The sequence below is a fragment of the Podarcis pityusensis genome (genome assembly GCF_964106645.2).
Source record: "Podarcis pityusensis genome assembly, chromosome: 8".
In the NCBI taxonomy this organism is placed as follows: Eukaryota; Metazoa; Chordata; class Lepidosauria; order Squamata; family Lacertidae; genus Podarcis; species Podarcis pityusensis.
This window is the reverse complement of record NC_138033.1, coordinates 6,462,902-6,488,372: the sequence shown is the minus strand read 5'-3', so window position 1 is coordinate 6,488,372 and position 25,471 is coordinate 6,462,902. Positions and strand designations below refer to the sequence as shown.

Below are 25,471 nucleotides of genomic sequence, written 5' to 3'. Positions count from 1 at the left end.
AGAGGAATGTTTCCGCCTGGCACTCAAAGGTGTGTAATGAAGGCTATGGGATGCGGGTGGCGCTGTGGTCCAAACCACTGAGCCTCTTGGGCTTGCCGATCAGAAGGTTGGTGGTTCGAATCTGCACAATGGGGTGAGCTCCCGTTGCTCTGTCACAGCTCCTGCCTACCTAGCAGTTCGAAAGCATGCCAGTGCAAGTAGATAAATAGGTACCACTGTGGCGGGAAGGTAAACGACATTTTCATGCGCTCTGGCGGTGTCCCATTGCGCCAGAAGCTGTTTAGTCATCCTGGCCACATGACCCGGAAAGCTGTCTGTGGACAAACGCCGGCTCCCTCGGCCTGAAAGTGAGATGAGCGCCGCAACCCTGTAGTTGCCTTTGACTGGACTTAACCGTCCAGGTTTCCTTTTTACCTATAAGGAAGGCACCAGACGAGCCTTCCTGGGGAGAGTATTCCTCAAATGGGAATCACAATGCTTATATGAGCACAAAAGGGGAACACATTTTTTTTTTAAATTACCTTGGAGCTGAGAACCAGAACTGGACAGCAATGGACTTCAAAGACAACAGGCTCACACAATACACCACGAGGGAAAGTGTGTGTTTTTTCATTCAGGAGACCCCAAAAACCGATTGGATCAGGAGGGGAATAAATTTCTGTTCAGGTTTTAAGGGTTTTGTTTTTTTCTGATACAATGGTAAAAAGCGGCTTTACGTTGAGACATAAAAGCTTTTAGACCGGTGCTACTGACCCGATGCAAATTCTAAGATGGTGCAGGACCCAAAGGAAGTGTGGACAGGCCCCACTAACCTAAAACATGAGGCAAAATAATATCCTCAAAGCCTTTGGCAGGAGCTTGTTACAGAGCTACTTGTTCCGTTTTGGAGATCTGACTGGAGATCTGATTTAAATACATCAAGCATCAAAACAGATGTATTCCCTGATAGATCAAGAGAAAGCACAATCAAACGAGGCAATGAATCCTCAATTGAGCCGTCTTCCACAGACGCAAAACCACAAATGACCCGGGATCATTTCACTACCTGCTTTGCAGTACAGAAGCAGACCATTAGCTGAAATCTGAGAATAATAAAGGCTTCCCTTGGGGCGGGGGAGGGATTTATCCTTTTTCATCAAGTCATCCACTGGTTCGTGTTCACATATTTGATAGTTGTCATTCCAGGGGGAGAGTTTGATTCTATTGAAGGAAATCAAAGTGTACTGGTAGAACACATATTCGAGGCTAGAGTTACACAAAGACGATGGATGTGCAGTAACCTTAGCCCTCAAAAGAGCTACATGAATTGTATTATTTCCCCATGAAGCCTTTGGAATACGTGTCCACAAAGCAGTCCCAAACCATAATTTAGCTTAAGTATGTCACTAAAGGGATGCAGGTGGCCCTGTGGGTAAAACCACAGAGCCTAGGACTTGCTGATCAGAAGGTTGGCGGTTCGAATCCCCGCGACGGAGTGAGCTCCCATTGCTCAGTCCCAGCTCCTGCCCACCTAGCAGTTCGAAAGCATCTCAAGTGCAAGTAGATAAATAGGTACCACTCCGGCGAGAATGTAAACGGCGTTTTGATGCGCTGCTCTGGTTCATCAGAAGCAGCTTAGTCATGCTGGCCACATGACCTGGAAGCTGTCTGTGGACAAACGCCGGCTCCCTCGGCCTATAGAGCGAGATGAGCGCCGCAACCCCAGAATCGTCCACGACTGGACCTAATGGTCAGGGGTCCCGTTACCTTTTATGTCACTGAAAGAATCATATATATATATATATATATATATATATATATATATATATCATTTGTTTCTGCAACCACTGGTCTGTTCAACTTTCGCCTTCGTTGTTCTGTATGAAATATTTTCCCCTGTTGTTATCCACACTCCGACAATTCCATTTTCAGTTTCTGCTCACAGGAGCCATAATACGTCACATCACAAAAAAGGAGACTCCATTAGCAGACATCCAAAATTCCCCTCTGTCATCTCGCTCCATATCCCAACATGCTAGTTCCTCTGCAAAAACACAATAACTCCAGTCCGGAATTCTTTCCATCCTTCCGCTGAGGGTAGCTGGCAGAGTCCTCACCTAGTTAATATTATAATTAAACCACAATGACAGCAGAATGCTCTTCCAGGCTCGCTTGCGTATTTCAAACAGTTGCCTTTCAGGGCAGATTTACCAGGTAGAACTGTAAGTACAAATACCGTATTTTTTGCTCTATAAGACTCACTTTTTCCCTCCTAAAAAGTAAGGGGAAATGTGTGTGCGTCTTATGGAGCGAATGCAGCCTGCGCGGCTATCCCAGAAGCCAGAACAGCAAGAGGGATTGCTGCTTTCACTGCGCAGCGATCCCTCTTGCTGTTCTGGCTTCTGAGATTCAGAATTTTTTTTTTTTCTTGTTTTCCTCCTCCAAAAACTAGGTGCGTCTTGTGGTCTGGTGCGTCTTATAGAGCGAAAAATACGGTATATCAAAGGAGAATAATAAAGGCTCACCTTGCCCTGGGGCTATACAATTAGTCCATCAATTAATTCAGCAAGCGGGTCAGTCCTTTGTGCTGTTAAGAACCACATATTCTTACCTGTTTACTGCCTGCCTCCATTCTTGAGTAAACAAACAAACCCCTGTGCTGAACAGTGTTTCCGGATAACAACTACTGTTTCGTTGAATTCTTCATCAGCCAATTAGTTCAACACTTGTAAGTAGAAAGATACGTAATTTCTTCGTTAACCAATCTTTTTTCGAATAGATATAATGGAAAAGACTCTGGAACACTGTTATGTGGAAACACTGTTCAGCAGAGTTCAGAGTTGGACATCAGAATTGGACATTTGCTGATTATACAAAGCTTCACAGCTTGCTCTCTGCCGGGTGAAGTCTAGCCCCGTGATTCGTTTAAGGACATTCAGAGACTTTCAGAAGGGACGCGGGTGGTGCTGTGGTGCTGTGGGTTAAACCACAGAGCCTAGGACTTGCCGATCAGAAGGTCGGCGGTTCGAATCCCCATGACGGGGTGAGCTCCCATTGCTCGGTCCCTGCTCCTGCCAACCTAGCAGTTCGAAAGCACATCAAAGTGCAAGTAGATAAATAGGTACCACTCTGGTGGGAAGGTAAACGGCGTTTCCGTGTGCTGCTCTGGTTCGCCAGAAGTGGCTTAGTCATGCTGGCCACATGACCCAGAAGCTGTACACCGGCTCCCTCGGCCAATAAAGCGAGATGAGCGCCGCAACCCCAGAGTCGGTCACGACTGGACCTAATGGTCAGGGGTCCCTTTACCTTTACTAGAGACTTTCAGAGACTTCAGTTTGTTAGTTTTGATGTTTTGAATTATTCCATAAAGTTTTTCGCATTGTTATTGTTTCTGGCCATTGTGTTGCTTTTGATATTGCTGCCTCCATTCCTGCGCAGATCCTGGGAGCTTGCGGACAGACCTCGCAAACAGGGGCGTTTGCCAGGGCATTTGGTGGAGGAGTTTAAGGGGGAGGCCCAGAGCTCAGTCTCTTGGTGTGCAATAGGACCAGAGACACGGAGGGCAAAGGAGCTGCTGCAGGGCCTGTGACACCCGTGCCGTGTTTGTCATTCTGCCAGAGAACATAGCAGCAGTACACTTGTAGCAAGTGCAATCTGGTTGCCTTGCTGGAAAGAGAAGTTGCAGCAACCTGAGGCCCACCCACTAGAACTAAGAACAACAGAGCTCATTCTTTGGACATGCAGATGGTGGTACTTAACCGGCCAGCTTTAGGCCATTACCTTAAGAAGAAACCTGTCTGACATGCATACAGCAGCCACCTACATACATATAAATGCAATCTCCTCTCTTGGATTCTGAACCCCAGTGGATGCAGGATCACAGGCTTGGATGGGACCCACAGATACCATCCAGACTCACCCCACAAAACCTGATAGATGGTGTACAGGGAAGTTTTTAATGGTTGATGTTTTATTGCGCTTTTGATATTTTGTAGGGAGCCTCCCAGAGTGGCTGGGGAAAACCCAGCCCAATGGGCAGCATATAAATCATAAAATTATTATTATTATTATTATTATTATTATTATTATTATTTACCCACAGCCCTGACTATAAAGTAAGGCTGCATACTGAACCTTACGTACCTGGGAAGAAGCCCCGCTGAATTCAGCAGGTCTTACTTCTGAGTAGGCATTGTTCAGATTGCAAGGCAACAAGATAACAAAGTACAATGATACGATATCAATATATACTCTTTATATAATATGAAATATATGAAATCACATAAACAGAAAACTTACGAATCTCTGAAAGTCACAAAATATGCACTCTTAATGGGTTCTCTTGGAAATATAAAACCAAATAAACATAAGTCTTATAAGTCTCGTAAAGCCTTTGAAGACTATGCAAGTCTTTGAAAGAAGCAATGTATTAGATTCTTATCTGGTGAAAACAGGCTGTAAAACTTTGTTTATGGCGTCCAACACTGCTGAAGTAGTTTGCAAACAGACGTGAACAGTGATTCCGGATAGACCCGCTGTTTCCTGGAATTCTTGTTTAGCACAGCAGAAGGATACAAAATGCTTCATAAACCATCTCCGCCAAGCTAAGCAGTTTCATCTCCGCCAAGCTAAGCAGTTGGCTCCTTACCTCTCTCGCCCTGACCTAGCCACTGTGATCCACGCGGCGGTCACCTCCAGACTGGATTATTGTAACTCGCTCTATGTGGGGCTGCCCTTGAGACTGACCCAGAAACTCCAGCGGGTGCAGAATGCTGCGGCGAGACTCCTTATGGGGTCTTCGCTGCGAGATCACATTCATCCGGTACTATACCAGCTGCACTGGCTCCCGGTGGAGTACAGGATCAGGTTCAAGGTGCTGGTTTTGACCTTTAAAGCCCTAGGCGGCCTAGGACCCTCGTACCTATGGGACTGCCTCTCCTAGTATGTCCCATGGAGGACCTTACGATCTTCAAACAAAAACATCTTGGAGGTCCCGGGCCACAGAGAGGTTAGGCTGGCCTCAACCAGAGCCAGGGCTTTTTTGGCTGTGGCTCCGATCTGGTGGAACGCTGTGTCCCAAGAGACTAGGGCCCTGCGGGACTTGACATCTTTCCGCAGGGCCTGCAAGACAGAGCTGTTTCACCAGGCCTTTGGCCAGGGCACAACCTGACTCCCTCCTTTGGCAATCTTCACAGAACTCCAGCCCAATGGTTGCCATCAATTCGATTTTAATTAATTTATAATGAATGATTTTAGAATGTTGTACTATTTTATTGTTGTTAGCCGCCCTGAGCCCGGCTTTGGCTGGGGAGGGTATAAATAAAATTTATTATTATTATTATTATTATTATTATTATTATTATTATTATTTATTATTATTATTATTATTATCATCTATATGGTGAATGGAAAAGTATAACAACAATTGCTATGGAACAGTGCTCATAAAGATATGTAGTCAACATGGGGGTTAAATTGTTTGGTTAATAGTTCAGATTGCAGCAGACATTTTGCACCTCCCATCCTGTGACAAGCGGGGAAGACTCCCTCTTCCCGGCCAAACGTTACCTGAAGCAGCCACCTGGGGTCTTGCAATGGTACAGTTTGGCCACTGCTGCTTTCAGAACCAGTGGAGTCAGGGCTGATCCTCACCTTTCTCTCTTGCAGTTCCTGAACTGCGGCTGACTCCCCAGACCCACGGACCTCCCATCCTTCCCCGCAAGGCAGAGAAGAAGCAGAAACCCGTGAGTGCCTCGATCATCCACACCTGTATTCCCCAAGTACCTGTCTTCCTAGTGCTTTGGACCACAGATTCCAGCCTAGGGGTGTCAGGAGTTATAATCCAGGACACCTGGAGGCAAGGATGGATCTGAAACTAGTGACATTTAAGCTTCCTTGCCTCTAATCCTGGAGGGGCCCCAGAAACATTGCTTACATTTTTTAGGTCTAGTAGACCCTATCTGAATCGCGTGACCCCAACTGATTAAATTTTGTCGCATATATTTCAATGACCCCAAAGTTTGAGAGTCAGTAGCACAGACGTAAAGATGTGGCGATCTGCCGCGGAACAACCCCATTGAAGAAGATAACTCCTTCTTTTTTAAATCATTTTTATTGATTTTCCAATAAAACCAGCCAATCAACATACAGTGGTACCTTGGGTTAAGAACTTAATTCGTTCCGGAGGTCCGTTCTTAACCTGAAACTGTTCTTAACCTGAAGCACCACTTTAGCTAATGGGGCCTCCCGCTGCTGCCGTACAATTTCTATTCTCATCCTGAAGCAAAGTTCTTAACTTGAGGTAATATTTCTGGGTTAGCGGAGTCTGTAACCTGAAGCGTATATAACCCGAGGTACCACTGTATCCACATCATAATCCATTAAAAGCAATAAACTGAAACAAAAAACAAAAACACAACCAAATTACAGTCCAAATGGTGAACTATTAATTTTTCCATGCTCCCCATAGTCTGGACCTCTGAAGAATATATCCCAATATCTTCGTTCCTGCCTTTTCTCGTTGTTTTCATATTTTCCACATTCTGATCTTAATGCTTTAAAGTTCTCCATCCCTGGCTATGCGATTCTCAATCATGTCTAAGAAGATAACTTCTTCTTTGGCGATCACTCGTAGCCGAGTAAGATTGTCTTCCATAAACACGGTTTTAACAATGGGTTCGTAAGTGACTGTGGAGGCCACTGGCTCCGAAGACCTCCCCCCCCCACGGCAGTTCAAGCTTCAGGGGCCCCCAAATGTAGGTCCGCCACTGGCTGGAAGGGCACCAGGTTAGCAGAGATTGCTGCATAGAGTGAGACAAAAGAGGTTGGGGGCAGTTATGCCCCGGTAGGAGTGGGGGACAGTGCATAGGATGGTTAGGGCTGGGCTAGGCTTGAGTTCTCATACTGGGTGGCCTCCCGTTATGGATTGAGGTTGAATCCTGACAAGACAGAAGTACTGTTCTTGGGGGACAGGAGGCAGGCTGGTGTGGGGGACTCCCTGGTCCTGAATGGGGCGACTGTGCCCCTGAAGGACCAGGTGCGCAGCCTGGGAGTCATTTTGGACTCACAGCTGTCCATGGAGGCACAGGTCAATTTTGCTCCAGGGCAGCTGTCTACCAGCTCCATCTGGTACACAGGATGAGACCCTCCATGCCCACAAACTGTCTCACCAGAGTGGTGCATGCTCTAGTTATCTCTCACTTGGACTACTGCAATGTGCTCTATGTGGGGCTACCTTTGAAGGTGACCCGGAAACTGCAATTAATCCAGAATGCGGCAGCTAGACTGGTGACTGGGAGCGGCCGCCGAGACCACATAACACCGGTCTTGAAAGACCTACATGGGCTCCCAATACGTTTCCGAGCACAATTCAAAGTGTTGGTGCTGACCTTGAAAGCCCTGAACGGCCTCGGTCCAGTATACCTGAAGGAGCGTCTCCACCCCCATCGTTCTGCCCAGACACTGAGGTCCAGTGCCGAGGGCCTTCTGGCAGTTCCCTCACTGCGAGAAGCCAAGTTATAGGGAACCAGGCAGAGGGCCTTCTTGGTAGTGGCACCCGCCCTGTAGAAGACATCTGAAGGCAGCCCTGTTTAGGGAAGCTTTTAATGTTTGATGTATTACTGTATTTTAATATTTGGTTGGAAGCTGCCCAGAGTGGCTGGGGAAGCCCAGCCAGATGGGCAGGGTATAAATAAATTATTATTATTATTATTATTATTATTATTATTATTACTGATTTTTTAATATACATTTTCATTGTTTTTTGTATACATATCATTTCCAACATCCATTTAATATAACTTATTATCTTATACAATATTTTAGACTTCCGTCAACCACCTCTGATGATTTTCCGTTCTTTATCATTTATTCTGCATTTCTTAATTTCTCTATTATTTTTAATTATCATTAACTAATAATTCTCCTCATAGTATTCCTTGCAATATTTCAAATAGTCCTCGTTACAGAACTTCTTGCAGTCCTACTAGCGTAATCTGTTCATTACAGTTGCTTTTTAAATAGTTCATATATTTGCTCCAGTCTTCTAAGAATCTCTGGTCCCGCAGGTTTCGAATCCTTCCTGTTAATTTATCTAATTCTGCATAGTCCATTAATTTCACCCGCCATTCTTCTTTCATCCATAGCTGTCAACCGTCCCTTATTTGGTGGGAAAATCCCTTATTCCAGCGCTGTGTCCCGCTGCTGTCCCTTATTGATGATGTCCCTTAAATTTCCCGGGTTTCAAAGGAAGCAGCTCCTCCCCCTCCCTCCCTGCCTGGAAGGAGGGAGGCTCCAACTGTGTTGCTTGGCTGCGTTGCTCACCCAATAAGGAGCCTAAGAACGGGGTGGAGCTTGCATGCCTTGTGCCGATCAAATCGGCTGTGTTGCCTTTGCTCAGCGCTTCCCAGCGGAGAGGTGACGGTGGTTTTCCTTGCTGCATCCCCTTTGCTGGGTTGCTGCGCTGTGGGAACCACCGCTTGAGGCTTCGTTTGGCTGCTGGCTGGGCTTTCTGCCTTTGGCTCGGAGGGGCTCAGAAGTCGAACATCCCTGAAAATGCTCTGAAAATCCCTTATTTTGGCTGCTGAGCCCTTATTTTTGAGGCTGTTGGTTCCTTATTTTCAAATCTGTAAGTTGACAGCTATGCTTTCGTCGGTACCATCATGGATAACTGTTGCCTCCCTCTCTCCCCAGGAGAGGGTGCTCTTCAAGAAGGTTTTCAACGAGTGCCCCTTACACGTCACCTCGGCTACTGCGTGGACCCACCCAAATAGCAACGGTAGGGCATGGAGGGGCGAAGTCTGTGTTGGGGCCATTTACTGGGTGGGGGGCGGGAACCGGGAAAGCTGAACCAAACTCAAACAATCACGCCCGTCTCGTAGAGTGACTTTACACCAGTTTGCTCACCAGTGCTCCACACTGGCTCCAAGGTTCTAGTTCTCACTGTTGTGCACTATACCATCACCCCACCTGCCCTCTCACACTTCCCTTTGCGCTTGTGCCAATCCGCTCACTGCCAAACTCCCCCTTAAGGTGGGGTTGCCATATGTCCTCTTTTTCCAGGACATGTCCTCTTTTTCCAGGATTAAAATTGCTGTCTGGGCGGACTTTTTAAAAATTTGGCAAAATGTCCAGCAGAGTCATGTCAGATGGGTTTGGTGGGAGTTCTAGTCTGAAAATCTAGAGGACACAAGGCTGGGGGAAGACTGTTCTAGTGCTTAGACTCAGAACTGAGGCACCTAAGCTAGTCAGCTGAGAGACTAGCAGAGACTCACAAGAGAGCAGCGTCTTAAACAAGCTAGTAAAGGTACAGTGGTACCTCAGGTTAAGTGCTTAATTCATTCCGGAGGTCCGTACTTAACCTGAAACTGTCCTTAACCTGATGCACTACTTTAGCTAATGGGGCCTCCTGCTGCCGCCACTCCGCCGGATCACAATTTCTGTTCTCATGCTGAAGCAAAGTTCTTAACCTGAAGCACTATTTCTGGGTTAGGGGAGTCTGTAACCTGAAGCGTCTGTAACCTGAGATACCACTGTAAAGGGACCCTTGACCGTTAGGTCCAGTCGTGACCGACTCTGGGGTTGCGGCGCTCATCTCGCTTTATTGGCCGAGGGAGCCGGCATACAGCTTCCGAGTCATGTGGCCAGCATGACTAAGCCGCTTCTGGCGAACCAGAGCAGCGCACAGAAACGCCGTTTACCTTCCCGCCAGAGCAGTACCTATTTATCTACTTGCATTGGTGTGCTTTCGAACTGCTAGGTTTGGCAGGAGCAGGGACTGAGCAACGGGAGCTCACCCCGTCGTGGGGATTCGAACCGCCGACCTTCTGATCGGCAAGTCCTAGACTCTGTGGTTTAACCCACAGCGCCTCCCGCGCCCCTCTTAAACTAGCTACATACTGTATAAATCCTTCTCTTGTGGCTGAACTCAAAGGACGCTGGCTCAGCTACAAGATCTTGGAGGTGTCTGGGAGGGCAAGCGTTAACACCCCACTGCCCGTAAGGAGATGCCATATGTACATGCTAGACTATGGGTAGGCAAACCAAGGCCCAAGAGGCTCATGCCCCAATTAACTCCCTGCTGCATTTCCTTCCCCATTTTTGCAGAGGTGCACTTAATTCTGGGGGCTGAAGAAGGGATATATGCCTTGAACCGGAGCGAGGCAGAGCCCACCCTCGAACTGGTAAGATAGAGGAGGTGCTGTGGGGGGGCCGGGGGTCTGAAGGACAGGGAATTTGCTTGTGTGGAGGGATGCAAAATGGAAAAAAGGACCACTGAGATTTGATAGCATGCAAGCCAAATTCTGAGCCGATATCCCGTAGCGTGCATCAGTTATCCCCCAAAACACATCATAATCACCACCACTTTGCGGAATCAATTGAAGACTATTATTATTATTATTAATTGAAATTACATACCGGCCTATACCCGGGGTCTCAGGGCAGTTCACAGAATAAAATCAAGATATGAAGCCACAAAATAAATAATAATAATAATAATAATAATAATAATAATAAACCAACCCAATAGCCCCCCCCCCCCCCGTATTTTAAAGGGCATAGGACATGGGTAGGCAAACTAAGGCCCGGGGGCTGGATCCGGCCCAATCGCCTTCTAAATCCGACTCGCGGACGGTCTGGGAATCAGCATGTTTTTACGTGAGTAGAATGTGTGCTTTTATTTAAAATGCATCTCTGGGTTACTTGTGGGGCATAGGAATTCATTCATTCCCCCCCTCCAAAAAATATATATAGTCCAGCCCCCCACAAGGTCTGAGGGACAGTGGACCGGCCCCCTGCTGAAAAAGTTTGCTGACCCCTGGCATAGGATGTAAATCAGGTCAGCCAAAGGCCTGGTTAAAAAGAAACATTTTTGCCTGGCGCCTTATGGTGTATAATGAAGGCGCCAGGTGAACTTCCCTGGGGAGAGCATTCCACAGATGGGGAGCCACTGCAGAGAAGGCCCCGTTCTTGTGTTGCCACCCTCTGGACCTCTTGAGGAGGAGGCACACGAAGAAGATGCTTTTGTTCTGACAGTGTCTCCCAGCTGGATAAATGGGTCTTTATGATGAGCTATCATTTCACAGAATTCTGGAGTTGGAAGGGACCCCAAGGGTCATCTAGTCCAACCCGCTGCAATGCAGGAATTTTGCCCACAGCCATCCTTGGGTTGGTTCGGACCACCAACCTTCTGGTTAACAGCCAGATGCACTGACTTATTCCTAGGGCTTTAGATTTTTCTAAAAAAAAGGTCTCTGTTGTTTTTGTGTTTTTAACTATTTTTAACTATTTTATGTGTTAAAAACCACCTTGGAGTGGTGGTTTAGAAGGCAATTAATAGATCAGTAATAACAATAAAAAATTAAAAGATTATAATAATCCAGGTATTAAAAATTGTGGATTCACGTATCTCAGTTGAGGCAAGCATAGACCTGCTCTGTCTGCCTTCAGAAGCAGTGCTTGGCCTCAGTTTGCTCCATCTGTAAAATGGACACAGTAGGAAGTCAGTTGTCATGAGGTTGGTTGAATGGATCAAGTGAAAGCCTTGAAATTTAGGAATAAGTGTGGGTTGAGGCACTCTCACAGAATAACAAAACAGTGAGAACTCGGAGAATCTTCCTGCCTGCTTTCTGATGGGGCTTTCTGACCATTTGACGTGCTTGATGTGCATTTCATTAAAACAGCCTTGTACTTTTATCTCCATAAAACCATAGAAATGCATTTAGAATGAATTATAATACAACTTTAACCTCTTTAAGACGATCGCTGAAACAGACACTAAGAATAAACTACACTTAAAAATCAGCCATGCGGTTATTGGCTTGGCAGTGTGGGATAAAAACTGCATAGCTGCACAAACCCACCCAAGGGCACTCTTCAGTCTTGAAAACACCTGAACCAGAGATCTAAAAACCAACAGCAAACAAACCTGGAAAACTTCCCTTGGGAGAGAGAACCAGGTGAGAGGAGCCACCACCGAAAAGGCCCCGCTAAACAGTTTTCATGTTCCATTTCCCATATCCTGACTCCTGTTTCTTCTCTCCCTCTCCCATCCCTGCCACAGCTCTATCACAGCCGCACAACTTGGGTTTACTGCATTGGGAACGTCCTCATGTCACTTTCTGGTGAGTTGATCCCACCAGGATAAGGAGGGGGGTGAATAATTTAGAAAGCCAAGTCAGAGCGGAATGGAGAGGGATAAGGGAATAGCTTTGGGTTTGCGGAGAGGAAGGCTTTGCAGGGCAGAGGGCTGGATGGGCAAGACCAGTTTAGATGCCTGCAAGTGTGAAATATACTCGGAGTCGAGAGTGGATTTCATGCTCTTCATTCCGCTCATAGTGGTGAGGAGGAATGGAAGTTCCCCCAGAATGTCTGCTTTATATACATTATTTACACAATGGGCTGCATGTGATTGGCTTATTCCGGAATTCTCCTGTAGGCCAATCAGGTTGCGGATTCACTTCCACCTGGAGCTGGATTGGGTGGCTCCCACGGACCAATCAGACTGCTGCATTCTGAATCCTATTGTTCTAGGACCAATCAGACTGCTGCATTCTGGATCCTATTGTTCTAGGACCAATCAGACTGCTGCATTCTGGATCCTATTGTTCTAGGACCAATCAGACTGCTGCATTCTGAATCCTATTGTTCTAGGACCAATCAGACTGCTGCATTCTGGATCCTATTGTTCTAGGACCAATCAGACTGCTGCATTCTGGGTCCTATTGTTCTAGGACCAATCAGACTGCTGCATTCTGAATCCTATTGTTCTAGGACCAATCAGACTGCTGCATTCTGGATCCTATTGTTCTAGGACCAATCAGACTGCTGCATTCTGAATCCTATTGTTCTAGGACCAATCAGACTGCTACATTCTGAATCCTATTGTTCTAGGACCAATCAGACTGCTGCATTCTGGATCCTATTGTTCTAAGACCAATCAGACTGCTGCATTCTGGATCCTATTGTTCCAGGACCAATCAGACTGCTGCATTCTGAGTCCTATTGTTCTAAGACCAATCAGACTGCTGCATTTTGGATCCTATTCAGCTCAGTACATAACAAAGTGCTAGGATAAAACTCAGGTGGGGCTCAGGAACAGTGTGGGCCATGCCTGCCTGAATTCTGGTAGAAAATCTTCAGCATCATTAATAACCAAAGAACTTTGCTGGATCAGACCAAAAGAGACCTTTCTAGTTTTCTCATAGTGGCTACCCAGATGCCTCAATAGGAAACATCAAGGCATGGGAGCAGCAAATAATCATTTGTTATTTATTTGCTTATTTTGCAAATGCAAAAACTGCATTACAACCCGAGACCACCAACACAGTGTGCACAGGATAAAAATTGAGCACACACGAAATAAGAATTCAAAAGACAACAAAGTCGCCCCTGCAGGTGCACAGTTAAACATTTCACAAATGGCTAACTGATGACTCTGTGGATGCAGTCTTAAAAGAAAAAAATTGTGGGAATGTTCAGGGATCCAGGAGAGGATATATTATTTGGTTATAGCCTTTCCAACTTGTGTTAACAAGTTCACAATTTAGCAGAGTAGCATTCCCCTTTTTTAAACTCACAGCGGATGCGTTTGCTCAGGCTCGCTAATAACTGTTCTGGTATTTTCCCCTTATTCCCTCATAAAAGATAAGACACGACACAGTCTTCTATAAAAGTATAAAAAGAGTTTACTCACATTCTGTTCACAATCGGATCCCAGAAGGCAGACTTAGCTTAGAAAAGTAACTTACACCTGGAAACTATCTCATAAGGAGACAGTTCCTTTGTCTTCTCTTGGCTGGAGGCCAAGAGAGCATCTTTGACTAAGCAGATGTTGCTTCTTCGATGCATGTAGTCCAAGAGAGAGAGATGTCTACCCTGCCCTGTGCTTTTGTCTTTACCTGCACAGGTGAGGCCACGCCCACCTCTAGTCACATGCAAAGGAAGTCTATCCCAGCCCAGAAGGAAACAGGAAGTTGACCTGCTGGCTGGACAAACATTCCTCCCCATGTGTAAACATCTTCACTCTAGGAATGTTGTATTTGACTGCTCTTGTGTTTCACATCCCACAAAAATAAATAAACCATCAGCCGGTTGCCTGAACTTCATGATGCAAGGCACCTACCTGATTTCTAATCCTTTCCTGCCCAGATAAACTGCCTCTGAGCTTGGAGGCTCTGTTGGGCCACCTTGACTGAAAGCTGCAGACGGGCCACCCCTAGTTAGCTTGCTCTTGGGAATACCACCTGCGAGGCCTGAATGGTGTACCTACCCATACCCTTGGCTGTTTATGCCCGCTTGAAGCAGCAGCAGCACTGATCCTTTTTTCTTTCCTTGCCCTCCCCTTCCCCCTCTAACCAGGCAAGGCCCCCCAACTCTTCTCCCACAACTTGCCCGGCCTCTATGAGCAGAGCCGCCGAGACCAGCGCCCCGGGATCTACATTTCCCCCCACCGGCTACTCCCCAGGTAACCCACGCCAAGAACTGTGGGACGAGGGCAAGGAGGAGCGCGAGTGCATGTGAGAACGGTTGTCCTTTTGCTCCGGCTCCCTCAGCGCAATATGGGGGTGCCTTCTGGTGGTTCCTTCACTGCAAGAAGTGAGGTTACAGGGAACCAGGCAGAGGGCCTTCTCAGTAGTGGCACCTGCCCTGTGGAATGCCTTCCCATCAGATGTCAAGGAAATAAGCAACTATACTACATTTAAAAGACATCTGAAAGCAGTTCCCTTTAGGGAAGCTTTTAATGTTTAAATCTGTATTGTGTTTTTAATGTTCGATTGGAAGACGCTCAGAGTGGTTGGGGAAACCCAGCCAGATGGGCGGGGGTATAAATAAATTATTATTATTATTATTATTATTATTATTATTATTACATGGATGGCTTTGGATTCTAAACCTACATGGTGGGTGCATGGTTGTGCCATGTAGGAGAGAAAGAGAGAATGAGAGAGAGGGGAATGGGCGGAGCTTGGAGGGGTTTAGCGGGAAGCCACAAAGTGCATTTCCCCTATCTGGTCGTCTCAACGCTGCCCTCTGCTGGCTGGAGGCTTACAAGGTTGCTTATGCCCAACAGAAAATTCAGGTGTATTCTGCGGCATGTTCTCGACGCATTAATTTGTGCATTAGCAGTGGATTCCCCCATGCTTTCTGTGTAGTGAGCTCTCAGGTGGTGGTTGCCAGATTTTCAGCCAGCCCCTGCAGCTGTGCCTTTAACGGTGGCTTGGTAATGATACAAATTGCGTGGCAATTGTAGAGAAGATCATAAGCAGCATAGATGGTGAAACTTATGGTCTAAAACTGGCTGCGCTACAGGCAAGAGGAAGAGGAGATGCAAACCATCTCGCATTCCACCTCCTACTGAGCCCTGGGCAGGGTCAGAGTTTGCAGCTAACCCTAAAAATACAACAAACCTGTTGTCATCTCTGGCTCACCATTTGCCACTTCCCACACCTGCCCATCATGGCCAGCCGACCATCAATCCTTCTTTCCTCCCTCCTCAGGAAAAACATCGTCACCACCAAGATCCCGGATACAAAGGGGTGCCAAAAATGTTGCACAGGTGAGTGCCATTCCAGCCCTGACCTGCAGGGGGAGCAGCGCTCCCATTCTCACACCCCAACCCTTCATGGTCAGGTTCATTGTCTGGGCTCACGAAATCACACCTATGGGAATTTCGACCAATTCCAGAATAAGCAGGGAGGTAGGGCTGCCATTTTCAGAGAGTGGAAAAATCCAGATACAAAAGTTACTGAGTTGTGGGTTTTTTTAGGGGTGGGGTCCAAGTTGTTGAGTATGCTGGTCAGTAATCACAGAGTTCAAAGTTGGAGCTAACTCTTTATTAGCAAAAACACGATCTCCATGGACCATAGCTGTCAACCGTCCCTTATTTGGTGGGAAAGTCCCTTATCCCAGCACTGTGTCCCGATGATGTCCCTTAAATTTCCTGGGTTTCAAAGGAAGCAGCTCCTCTCCCTCCCTCCCTACCAGGGAGGAGGGAGGCTCCAACTCTGTTGCTTGGATGTGTTGCTCATCCAATAAGGAGTCTGAGAACGACTGGGGGGTGGAGCTTGCATGCCTTGTGCCGATCAAATCGGCCGTGTTGCCTGGGGACTCGCCTTTGCTCAGCGCTTCCCAGCGGAGAGGTGACGGTGGTTTTCCTTGCTGCATCCCCTTTGCCGGGTTGCTGCGCTGTGGGAACCACCGCTTGAGGCTTCGTTTGGCTGCCTGCTGGGCTTTCTGCCTTTGGCTGGGAGGGGCTCAGAAGTTGAACATACCTGTGCTCTGAAAAGCCCTGATTTTGGCTGCTGATCCCTTATTTCCGAGGCTGCTGCTCCCTTATTTTCAAATCTGTAAGTTGACAGCTATGCCACGGACTTGTTTGAGTTTTAGGCTTAATGAGCAGAGCAGCTCATTGCTGATGGTCTTACTCCATGAAAATCAGTTGCCGAGACTGTAAGTCCCTGCCTCTCCACAGCCTCTCCAGGGCTTTTTCTAAGCAATTGGAGACTGTGCCTGCATTCAGCCAACCTATCCTCTGCCCTTTTCATGCCTTTCCTGGTTTTGGGAGATGATTCTGGACTTCTCTCTGCCACAGACTCTCCCTGCCCATTAAGCCCTGTCCCTTCTTCAGCTTCCGACATTTCCTCCTCCCAGTCTTCTCCCTCCGACCACTCATTGTGGTCTCCACCCCCATCGTTCTGCCTGGACACTGAAGTCCAGCGCCGAGGGCCTTCTGGCAGTTCCCTCATTGTGAGAAGCCAAGCTACAGGGAACCAGGCAGAGGGCCTTCTCGGTGGTGGCGCCCGCCCTGTGGAACACCCTCCCACCAGATGTCAAAGAGATAAAAAATCTACCTGACATTTAGAAGACGTCTAAACTGTTCAGGGAAGTTTTTAATGTGTGACATTTTAATGTATTTTTAATCTTTGTTGGAAGCTGCCCAGAGTGGCTGGGGAAACCCAGACAGATGGGCAGGGTACAAATAAATTATTATTATTATTATTATTATTATTATTATTATTATTATTATCTGGCTCTGAGCCTTCTTCCCTTGGGGGTTTTCCAGCTGGTTCCTCCCACTATTCCTCTGCATCCCACCATTTCCAGACAGCCTGTTCCTCTTTTCTTGCAGCCAGGAACGCACAGACTGGCTGCTACTACCTCTGTGGAGCGCTGGAGGCGGGTGTGGTGTTGTTGCAATGGTATGAGCCCATGCAGAAGTTCATGCTGGTCAAGGTAAGGGCCTTTGCCTCCCCGAGAGGGAAGAGAAGGCACAGTGAATGCTTTATAGCACCGGCAGAAGCCATGCCAGCTTCTGACCAGATCCCGGAATGTCCTGTTTTTTGGTCTTGAGCTCTCGTGCGAATCAGCTGTCTCCTACGAGAGCTCGGGACCAAAAACCAAGCATCCTGATTATGATCAGCAGGATGTTATGGTAGGGTTACCAGACGTCCCTGTTTCCCAGAGACAGTCCCCAGATTTGTGAATTCCATCCCTGGAATGTCCCCATATTTCTTTTTTACCAACCACCAAAACACTAACAGTGAAACCCCCCAGGCGGCTGATACATTGGGTATACAATATTCAATAATATACATATTCAATAATATATTCAAATTAACAATATGTACACTTCTATATACCTTAACACTCCTCCTTCCACAAGGTTTATTTAACTTTTAACATTTTAATTGCCCCAAATTGTTCAAACCTACTCAAATAATTCAATATCTTCTCAAACCAATCCTCCTCTTTCTCACTGACCTTAAACCCTTTCGTTCTATGTATCTTCGCAGTTAGCTATTCTAAAATTATAATATTACTCAGTTTTTTCCTCCACTGGTTCACCCCAGCTCTTCTGCATTTTTCCAGTTACTTGCTATAACCTGTCTGGCTGCAATTACCATCAATTTTACCCATTTGCATTCCTCTTCTGTTTTTAACTCAGTCCCCGGATTTCATCTAATGTCCCCGGGAAACACAGTCTCAGCAGCCCGGAGCAGTTGGCTCTGGCTGGCTTCAAGAGCTGCTTGGAAGTCCCCATATGATGGTGGTGCAGGGGCTCAAAGATGTAGCTTCCTGGCTGCTTCCACCTTCCCTGACCCCAGCAACTAAGCTGAAAAGGGAGGCTTCATGCTGCCTATTGGAGCAGCCTCCCAACTCCTACTTGAGCCAGTGTGGTGTAGTGGTTAAGAGCGGTAGTCTCGTAATCTGGGGAACCGGGTTCGCGTCTCCGCTCCTCCACATGCAGCTGCTGGGTGACCTTGGGCCAGTCACACTTCTCTGAAGTCTCTCAGCCCCACTCACCTCACAGAGTGTTTGTTGTGGGGGAGGAAGGGAAAGGAGAATGTTAGCCGCTTTGAGACTCCTTCGGGTAGTGAAAAAGTGGGATATCAAATCCAAACTCTTCTTCTTCTTCTACTTGCGTGTAAGCAGGAGCGGAGCGGGGATCTCTCAGCTGTGAAGGGAGGCTTCACGCAGCCTATCAGAGCTTGGAGGGGGCAGGGATCGCTCAATTAGGCAATGGGAAGCCTCCCTTCCCAGCGGAGGGATCCCTGCCCCCTCCTGCTTTCACGCAAGTCGGAGTGGGATTGGGGCTGCTCTGATGGGAAGGGAGGCATCGCGCTGCCTGAGCCTTGCCACTGCCGCCACTCTCAGCCCTCCTTCTCCGCCTTCCATGCCTGAACCACCACGCACCGCTTCTCCACCACCACCGAAGAACCAACCACTCAGGGGATGCCCAGGGTCATGGAGAAAGGAGACAGAAGCCTCGGAGGAAGGGGAAACGTGGGGGTTGAGCTCAAGGCGGCGGCCACCCCTCTGCCGCCACCATCGCTGAAGCATCAACGTCCCGAACATTTTTGTTTGTTTAGTTGTTTAGTTGTGTCCGACTCTTTGTGACCCCCTGGACCAGAGCACGCCAGGCACTCCTGTCTTCCACTGCCTCCCGCAGTTTGGTCAAACTCATGCTGGTAGCTTCGAGAACACTGTCCTGACATCTCCTCCTCTGTCGTCCCCTTCTCCTTGTGCCCTCCATCTTTCCCAACATCAGGGTCTTTTCCAGGGAGTCTTCTCTTCTCATGAGGTGGCCAAAGTATTGCAGCCTCAGCTTCACGATCTGTCCTTCCAGTTAGCCCTCAGGGCTGATTTCCTTCAGAATGGATCGGTTTGATCTTCTTGCAGTCCATGGGACTCTCAAGAGTCTCCTCCAGCACCATAATTCACAAGCATCAATTCTTCGGCGATCAGCCTTCTTTGTGGTCCAGCTCTCACTTCCATACATCCCGAACGTAATATTTATTTATTTTATTTAAAGTGTCCCCGGATTCATTGAAAAAAATCTGGTAACCTTAGGTGGCTTCGACGATCGCAGCCACTCTCCATGCAGGGTTACTTCTGCAGGCTTGTCCAAGTACCCTTCCCTTCCTTTGCCAGTATTTCGACTTCCCGCTGCCCTCGCCGCTTCCGGTCTTTGAGATGCTGACGTCCCCCAATGAGGAGTACCCGGTGGTCTGTATCGGGGTGACCAAGGGCCCCCCAGGACAGGCAGTGCAGTTCCAGATCATCAACCTCAATTCCCTCACTTCCTGGTTCATCGATGATGACAGCAGTAAGAGCACTTGCAAGTGTGTCTGTGTGTGTGTGTGTGTGTGTTTGCAAAAGCATCAGGCTGCGGGGAGATCCAGAGTTGGAGGGGCTGTATTCTAATCCAGAATGGTTGTGGCTAGGATTTTTGTTGGAGGGGGGGAACCAAAGTTGTGGAGCTTTCCTTGGGAAATTGGGGGGGGGGAATACCCCATAAATAGGAAATTGTAGGAGGCAGGCTTTTGCTGGACGGAGTGGATGGGGTGCGGAACCCTAGATAATTGAGTATTTTGGATGCTTTTCAATAATGTTTGTGGATCCAGGCCCCCCCCCCCTCCAGCTATGCCCATGCCCAGAGAACAAGAACTGGGAGCGGGGTGGGGGGTGCTTTGCCGACCAAGCAATAGCAGGTCTGGCTGCCTTGGACCAGGGGGAAACCTTAGCACCTGATGATGTAGAGGAGGTACAAAGGCACACCAAACTCAAAATGCCCTATATATATATTTTGTTATAAACACGTTTCTCAACAGAACCTTTGTGTACTGGCCCGGTCCAGGTGACGCAGCTGGACAGCAAGACGGTGATGGTTCTGATGAACAGTAAGTACAGAGAGAGGAGGAGGTTGATGGGTCGGTAGAGTGTCGCCTTTGTGCTTTCTTGCAGGCACAAAAACAATCTGGGAGCGGCCGCCGAGACCACATAACACTGGTCTCGAAAGACCTAAATTGGCTCCCAGTACGTTTCCGAGCACAATTCAAAGTGTTGGTGCTGACTTTTAAAGCCCTAAACGGCCTCAAAGGCCCAGTATACCTGAAGGAGCGTCTCCACCCCCATCGTTCTGCCCGGACACTGAGGTCCAGTGCTGAGGGCCTTCTGGCGGTTCCCTCGCTGCGAGAAGCCAAGTTACAGGGAACCAGGCAGAGGGCGTTCTCGGTGGTGGCACCTGCCCTGTGGAACGCCCTCCCACCAGATGTCAAAGAGAAGAACAACTACCAGACTTTTAGACAACATCTGAAGGCAGCCCTGTTTAGGGAAGTTTTTAATGTTTGAGGCATTACTGTATTTTGATATTGTGTTGGAAGCCGCCCAGAGTGGCTGGGGAAACCCAGCCAGATGGGCGGGGTATAAATAATTTTGTTGTTGTTGTTGTTGTTATTATCTGCTTTGTTTCCCCAGGGAGCGTCCGGTTTGTCAGCCTCAGAGGCGTGCTGCTTCCGTCCCCCCCAGAAGTTGCCTTTGACGTGGCGGTGGAGTCAGTCGGTGAGTCCCTTCTGCCTGCCCTCCCCAGCCCCCACCACCTGCTTGTTCCTCTACACCTGGATCCTGTGTTCTCCTCTCCTTCTCTTCCAAGTTGTTTCTGAGTGTGTCCCAGAGAAATTTGCGTTTCGGTGGCCTGATACCAACAGCTTTGGTTCCCCAGAGCGTCTTGGTGGCAGCTGTTAACTGGAGGGCTAAACGATTTATTTTCCCCCAACCTGCTGCCCCTTCATTCCTGTTCTTTGTTTGGGGTGGTGTGCGCTGTGGGCCATGCAGTGGCTTGATCGCTGCGCAAGATATTTCGCTAGGTTAAGGTTTTGGGGGGGGGACCCCTTTTAGCTTGAGGATGTTAGTACCACTTCGGAATAATTTCCTCCCGACTCCAGAGAAAGCTGTATTAACGGAGAAATCTGAGGGCTCCCTTGGACAAAAAAGGACACCAGCCAGGGATACCCAAGCAAAGCAGCAGCCAGTAGGCTTGGTCTTGATTGAAGACTGTCGTGACAGGACTCCCACCTGCCACAAGGTGGAACAAGATGGAAGCCCCGAATAAAAGAGCCCCCAAACTTTTATTAGCTGCTAATCCCCATGTTACACCCCCCCAAACTACATCACTCATACATCACGGTTACATCATGAAAGGGGAGGTCTGGTGGCAGTAATCTGAGCATCCTGGACCCTGCCCCATGGTTCTCCTTGCCCTCCGCCAAACACCCATCAAGTGTAACAAAAGAGATATTTATATTTCCCTGCTTCCCAGCCAAGTTAATCACACCCTTTGGTCTTCATCTGGGTTTGTTATTTCTGGAATGGCTACCTGTCTGGCACTCAGGTATCAGGATGCCAGGAATTATCACTCAGGCAGAGGGGCTGCTGAGTAGCTGAGCTCACATGTCTAGATGAATTTCTGAAGTTTTCCCAGTGAGCCTGTACATAGAAACATTTATCAGTGAATTCTTACATTTGGTATCGTGCAGCAAAGGCCCTTTGAATAGATAGGAAGAAACTGCGATGAAGTGTTTTGTGGGGACAAATCACAAAAGTCACAAAAGCGATTGTGCTGATTTTGTTAGTGGGCTGCATGTGCATGATATCTGCTGGAGGGGCAACCCGCCCCCCGACCTATACATAAATCCTGCAACAGCTGCATCTCCAAGCCCAGTGTGAGGCATCCCAAGTAAAATTGGGGAAGGCGACTGCGGCAGACTCTGAATTCACTTTTGCCTCTTTCTCTTCACAGCGGTGGTGCGGAACTCTGTGCATGCCTTTTGGTGCCACGGTGTGCAGATGTGGCCTCTTGGATCAGGACAGGTACAGAGGGATCCCTCCTTCCAGCACTGTGTCAGAGCTGGGCTTCTTGGGAGACCAGGCCAAAGGCCCATAGAGGGAGGGTGAATTCCTCACTTCCCGCAGTCTCAAACCCCTTCTTCCCGTTTTCTTGTGGACGTTCTGTCAGGCCAAGGTGCTAAGTGGGTTCTTATTTCCTCTTTCTGGAACCCTCCATCTTCTGCCCTCCCCTGCTGTCGCTCCCTCTACATTTTTTTTTTTGCAGAAATGAGAGTAAATCAAGCAACAAAACGCCAACCTTGCAGGGTATCCTTGCAGAACAGTTTCCAGCTCAGGAGCCGCTCTTTCCGTTTCTCCCAGCCTCTTTACCCTGCTTGTTGCAGCAGAATAGCCCTCTTATCTGCATCCAGGGTGTGGCCCCATTTCCCTACACTTGATCCCAGAGGTATAAGATCAGGGGTTGGCAACCTAAGGCCCGGGGGCCGGATGCGGCCCAATCACCTTCTAAATCTGGCCCATGGACGGTCCAGGAATCAGAGTGTTTTTAAATGAGTAGAATGTGTCCTTTTATTTAAAATGCATCTCTGAGTTATTTGTGGGGCATATGAATTCGTTCATTATTTTTTCCAAAATATAGTCCTGCCCCCCACATGGTCTGTGGGACGGTGGACCAGCCCACGGCTGAAAAAGGTTGCTGACCCCTGTATAAGATGCTTGGCCCAAGGCTAAAGGGGTTGGGGGCTGGTTGCTGCTTCCCAAGCGAACTTAGACTGGCTCCTTTTGTTATCCTTTTGTTATCCTTTTTTTCTTTTCTTTTCTTTTTATTATGAATCAGCCGCATTTTGCTGGCTGAAAGATTGGCTGCTTCTTGAAAACACGGACATTTTGGATCTAGAAGGTTTTAACGATGTTTTTGGATGGCATGCATACTTATGGTATGACAAGGTCAAAGCACATAAGGCCTTTAAGAACCATATTGTCAGGAAAGCATTGTTTAATGTCTGGGTGAGATATAAGGATCTGTTGGAAAGTAAAACACCAAGGTGGCTGTCACCAATGGAGGCTAAGGCTCTGAAAAAAATCAATATGGAGACAAATTGTCCTTTTGTTATCCTTCTGCTGGCAGGCTGAGACCTTTCTGCTCAGACAGGCCTTTCGAAAACCAAGGAGCAGATAGTGCCGACCACTGGGCTGCTGTCAGGGCACACTGGATTTTAATTGCTGGTTCTAGATGGGTTCTGGTAAATTTTAATTATCGTTTTAAAACTGGTTTTTCTTTTATTACATTGCAACAATTTTTTTGAATGGTGCAAGTCGCCTTGAATCCCAGCTTGGGAGAAAGGTGGGGGAAAAATACATTTAATAATAACAATAATCCTGACACAACCCCACTACTTCTCAGTTACAACAGGAGGTGCAGGATCAACGGTGGACTTTCCGATCAATAGGAACCTCCAGGTAGGTTTCAGAAGGATCTAATTTTATCTGTATACAGCAGAGAAGCAATGACAACCACAAATTAGGTTTGGGACCCCAATGTGCCTTTGGGCATCTTGGCACTTTGCTTGGTACCCTTCTTGGCACCCATCAAAGCCCCCGTGCCCCTTCCAGTTCTATTTAATTTTTTATTTAAAAAAATATGGGTGGTTGTGTGGTTGGGAGTATTGCCCCTCTTTGTTGGGGCCACCACATTTCCCCCCCCCCATCCATGCGTTATTTGTGTTGTGGGGTGTCCATTGAATTTGAGCATCACTAGTGTTTATTCTGTGCCGTGGGTATTCTGGACTCTTTATCCAGGTCTGCCCCGATTGAGAAAATCTTCAAGACTTACTGGGCTCCCTGAGCAGCTGTGCCAGCCCATCTGGGAGGGTGTACCCCACGATCTTGGGCAGGTTCATGCAGGGAGTCTCAGTCTTCAGCCCCCTGTGACACCAGAAGCCCCCTCAAAAACACCACCACCCAAACAGCCGCTCACCTGTGCCCTGTGCCAGTGTGGTGTAGTGGTTAAGAGCGGTGGACTTGTAATCTGGTGAACCGGGTTCGATTCCCCGCTCCTCCACATGCAGCTGCTGGGTGACCTTGGGCCAGTCACACTTCTTTGAAGTCTCTCAGCCTCACTCACCTCACAGAGTGTTTGTTGTGGGAGAGGAAGGGAAAGGAGAATGTTAGCTGCTTTGAGACTCCTTCGGGTGGTGATAAAGCGCGGACATCAAATCCACACTCTTCTTCTTTTTCCATCCTCTGCCAGCACCGTCGTGTTAGAGACCCGGCCTGTGGGTGATCCGAACTCCGCCAGCAACCTCTACGTGCCAGAATGACACTTGCCCCCCATCCTGCCTACAAGTGGAACATGTGTGCCAAAATGCCCCCTGCCACCCTCTCCCTGTCTCCGACCCTCACAGGCATGGAGAGCCTTAAAGGAGGAGCTGGGGGGGTGTGAGTGGGTGAGTGGGTGAGAGGAGCCAGCCTGCCTCGGCACTGGTCCTCAAGCGCCGCTTAGCGTTGTGTCGTTCAGGGCCACTGGGCCTGCCTTGTGGCCCCCTTCCCAACAGGCACAGAGCAACACACCAACCTCCTGGTTTCATGGGTCTTCCTTTTACGTATCACGCCACGCCAGTAAAAAAGCAATTTTTTAAAAAAGCCTTCGTTCTTTGCTTTTCTCGGAGCGGGCGCAGTGCAAGGAAAACAACTGGGGAGCACCGGAGTACCATGAAATATGAGCCAACCATGTTGGGGACCCCTTCCGTTTGAGGGTGGGCAAAGGGACTGGGAGGGCCGGTGCAAGGAGTCTGCATTCGGGCGGGTCAGTGACAGGCGGGGCCTTTTGAGGGCCAATTCAGGCTGCACCTCTGAACCAAATCAGGAACTGGGAATGCCAATTGGGAAGTGAGAAGCAGGAACTGATACCAGCCTTGTGCAGCTCGGAAAGACAGGGAGAGGTTGCATGTGTGTTTGTGGCTGTCCGTCCTGGGGTTGCCAGACCTCAAGTCTGACCTGAAATCTCCAGGTTTGCCTAACCCTCTCCAGGCGGAGGACTTGACTCTCTAGGGTGGTGAGAGTGCCAATAACAACATAATAATTAAGAAGACTGTGCATGCAGCTTGCAAGAGTCAGACGGGCAGGTAAAGGGTAAAGGTAAAGGGACCCCTGACCGTTAGGTCCAGTCGCGGACGACTCTGGGGTTGAGGCGCTCATCTCGCTTTATTGGCCGAGGGAGCCGGCGTCCAGCTTCCGGGTCATGTGGCCAGCATGACTAAGCCACTTCTGGCGAACCAGAGCAGCGCACGGAAACGCCGTTTACCTTCCCGCTGGAGTGGTACCTATTTATCTACTTGCACTTTGACGTGCTTTCGAACTGCTAGGTTGG

General features: G+C 48.2%; 1 protein-coding gene across 2 annotated transcripts in view; it reads left to right on the top strand.

The window, feature by feature from the left end:
* MAP4K1 (mitogen-activated protein kinase kinase kinase kinase 1) overlaps positions 1 to 24,744 on the top strand; it is a 70,488-nt gene extending 45,744 nt beyond the window's left edge. For both annotated transcript variants that reach the window (XM_081018696.1, XM_081018695.1), the window contains 13 exons: positions 5,647 to 5,723; positions 8,671 to 8,755; positions 10,084 to 10,160; positions 12,041 to 12,101; positions 14,338 to 14,443; positions 15,477 to 15,535; positions 17,108 to 17,211; positions 19,411 to 19,585; positions 20,091 to 20,159; positions 20,737 to 20,820; positions 22,058 to 22,128; positions 23,507 to 23,562; positions 24,353 to 24,744. In XM_081018696.1, the coding sequence (XP_080874822.1) occupies positions 5,647 to 5,723; positions 8,671 to 8,755; positions 10,084 to 10,160; positions 12,041 to 12,101; positions 14,338 to 14,443; positions 15,477 to 15,535; positions 17,108 to 17,211; positions 19,411 to 19,585; positions 20,091 to 20,159; positions 20,737 to 20,820; positions 22,058 to 22,128; positions 23,507 to 23,562; positions 24,353 to 24,422 (1,094 nt within the window). In that variant the 3' untranslated portion in view covers positions 24,423 to 24,744. The remainder of the gene's footprint in view (positions 1 to 5,646; positions 5,724 to 8,670; positions 8,756 to 10,083; positions 10,161 to 12,040; positions 12,102 to 14,337; positions 14,444 to 15,476; positions 15,536 to 17,107; positions 17,212 to 19,410; positions 19,586 to 20,090; positions 20,160 to 20,736; positions 20,821 to 22,057; positions 22,129 to 23,506; positions 23,563 to 24,352) is intronic.
* The last annotated feature ends 727 nt before the right edge of the window (positions 24,745 to 25,471 follow it).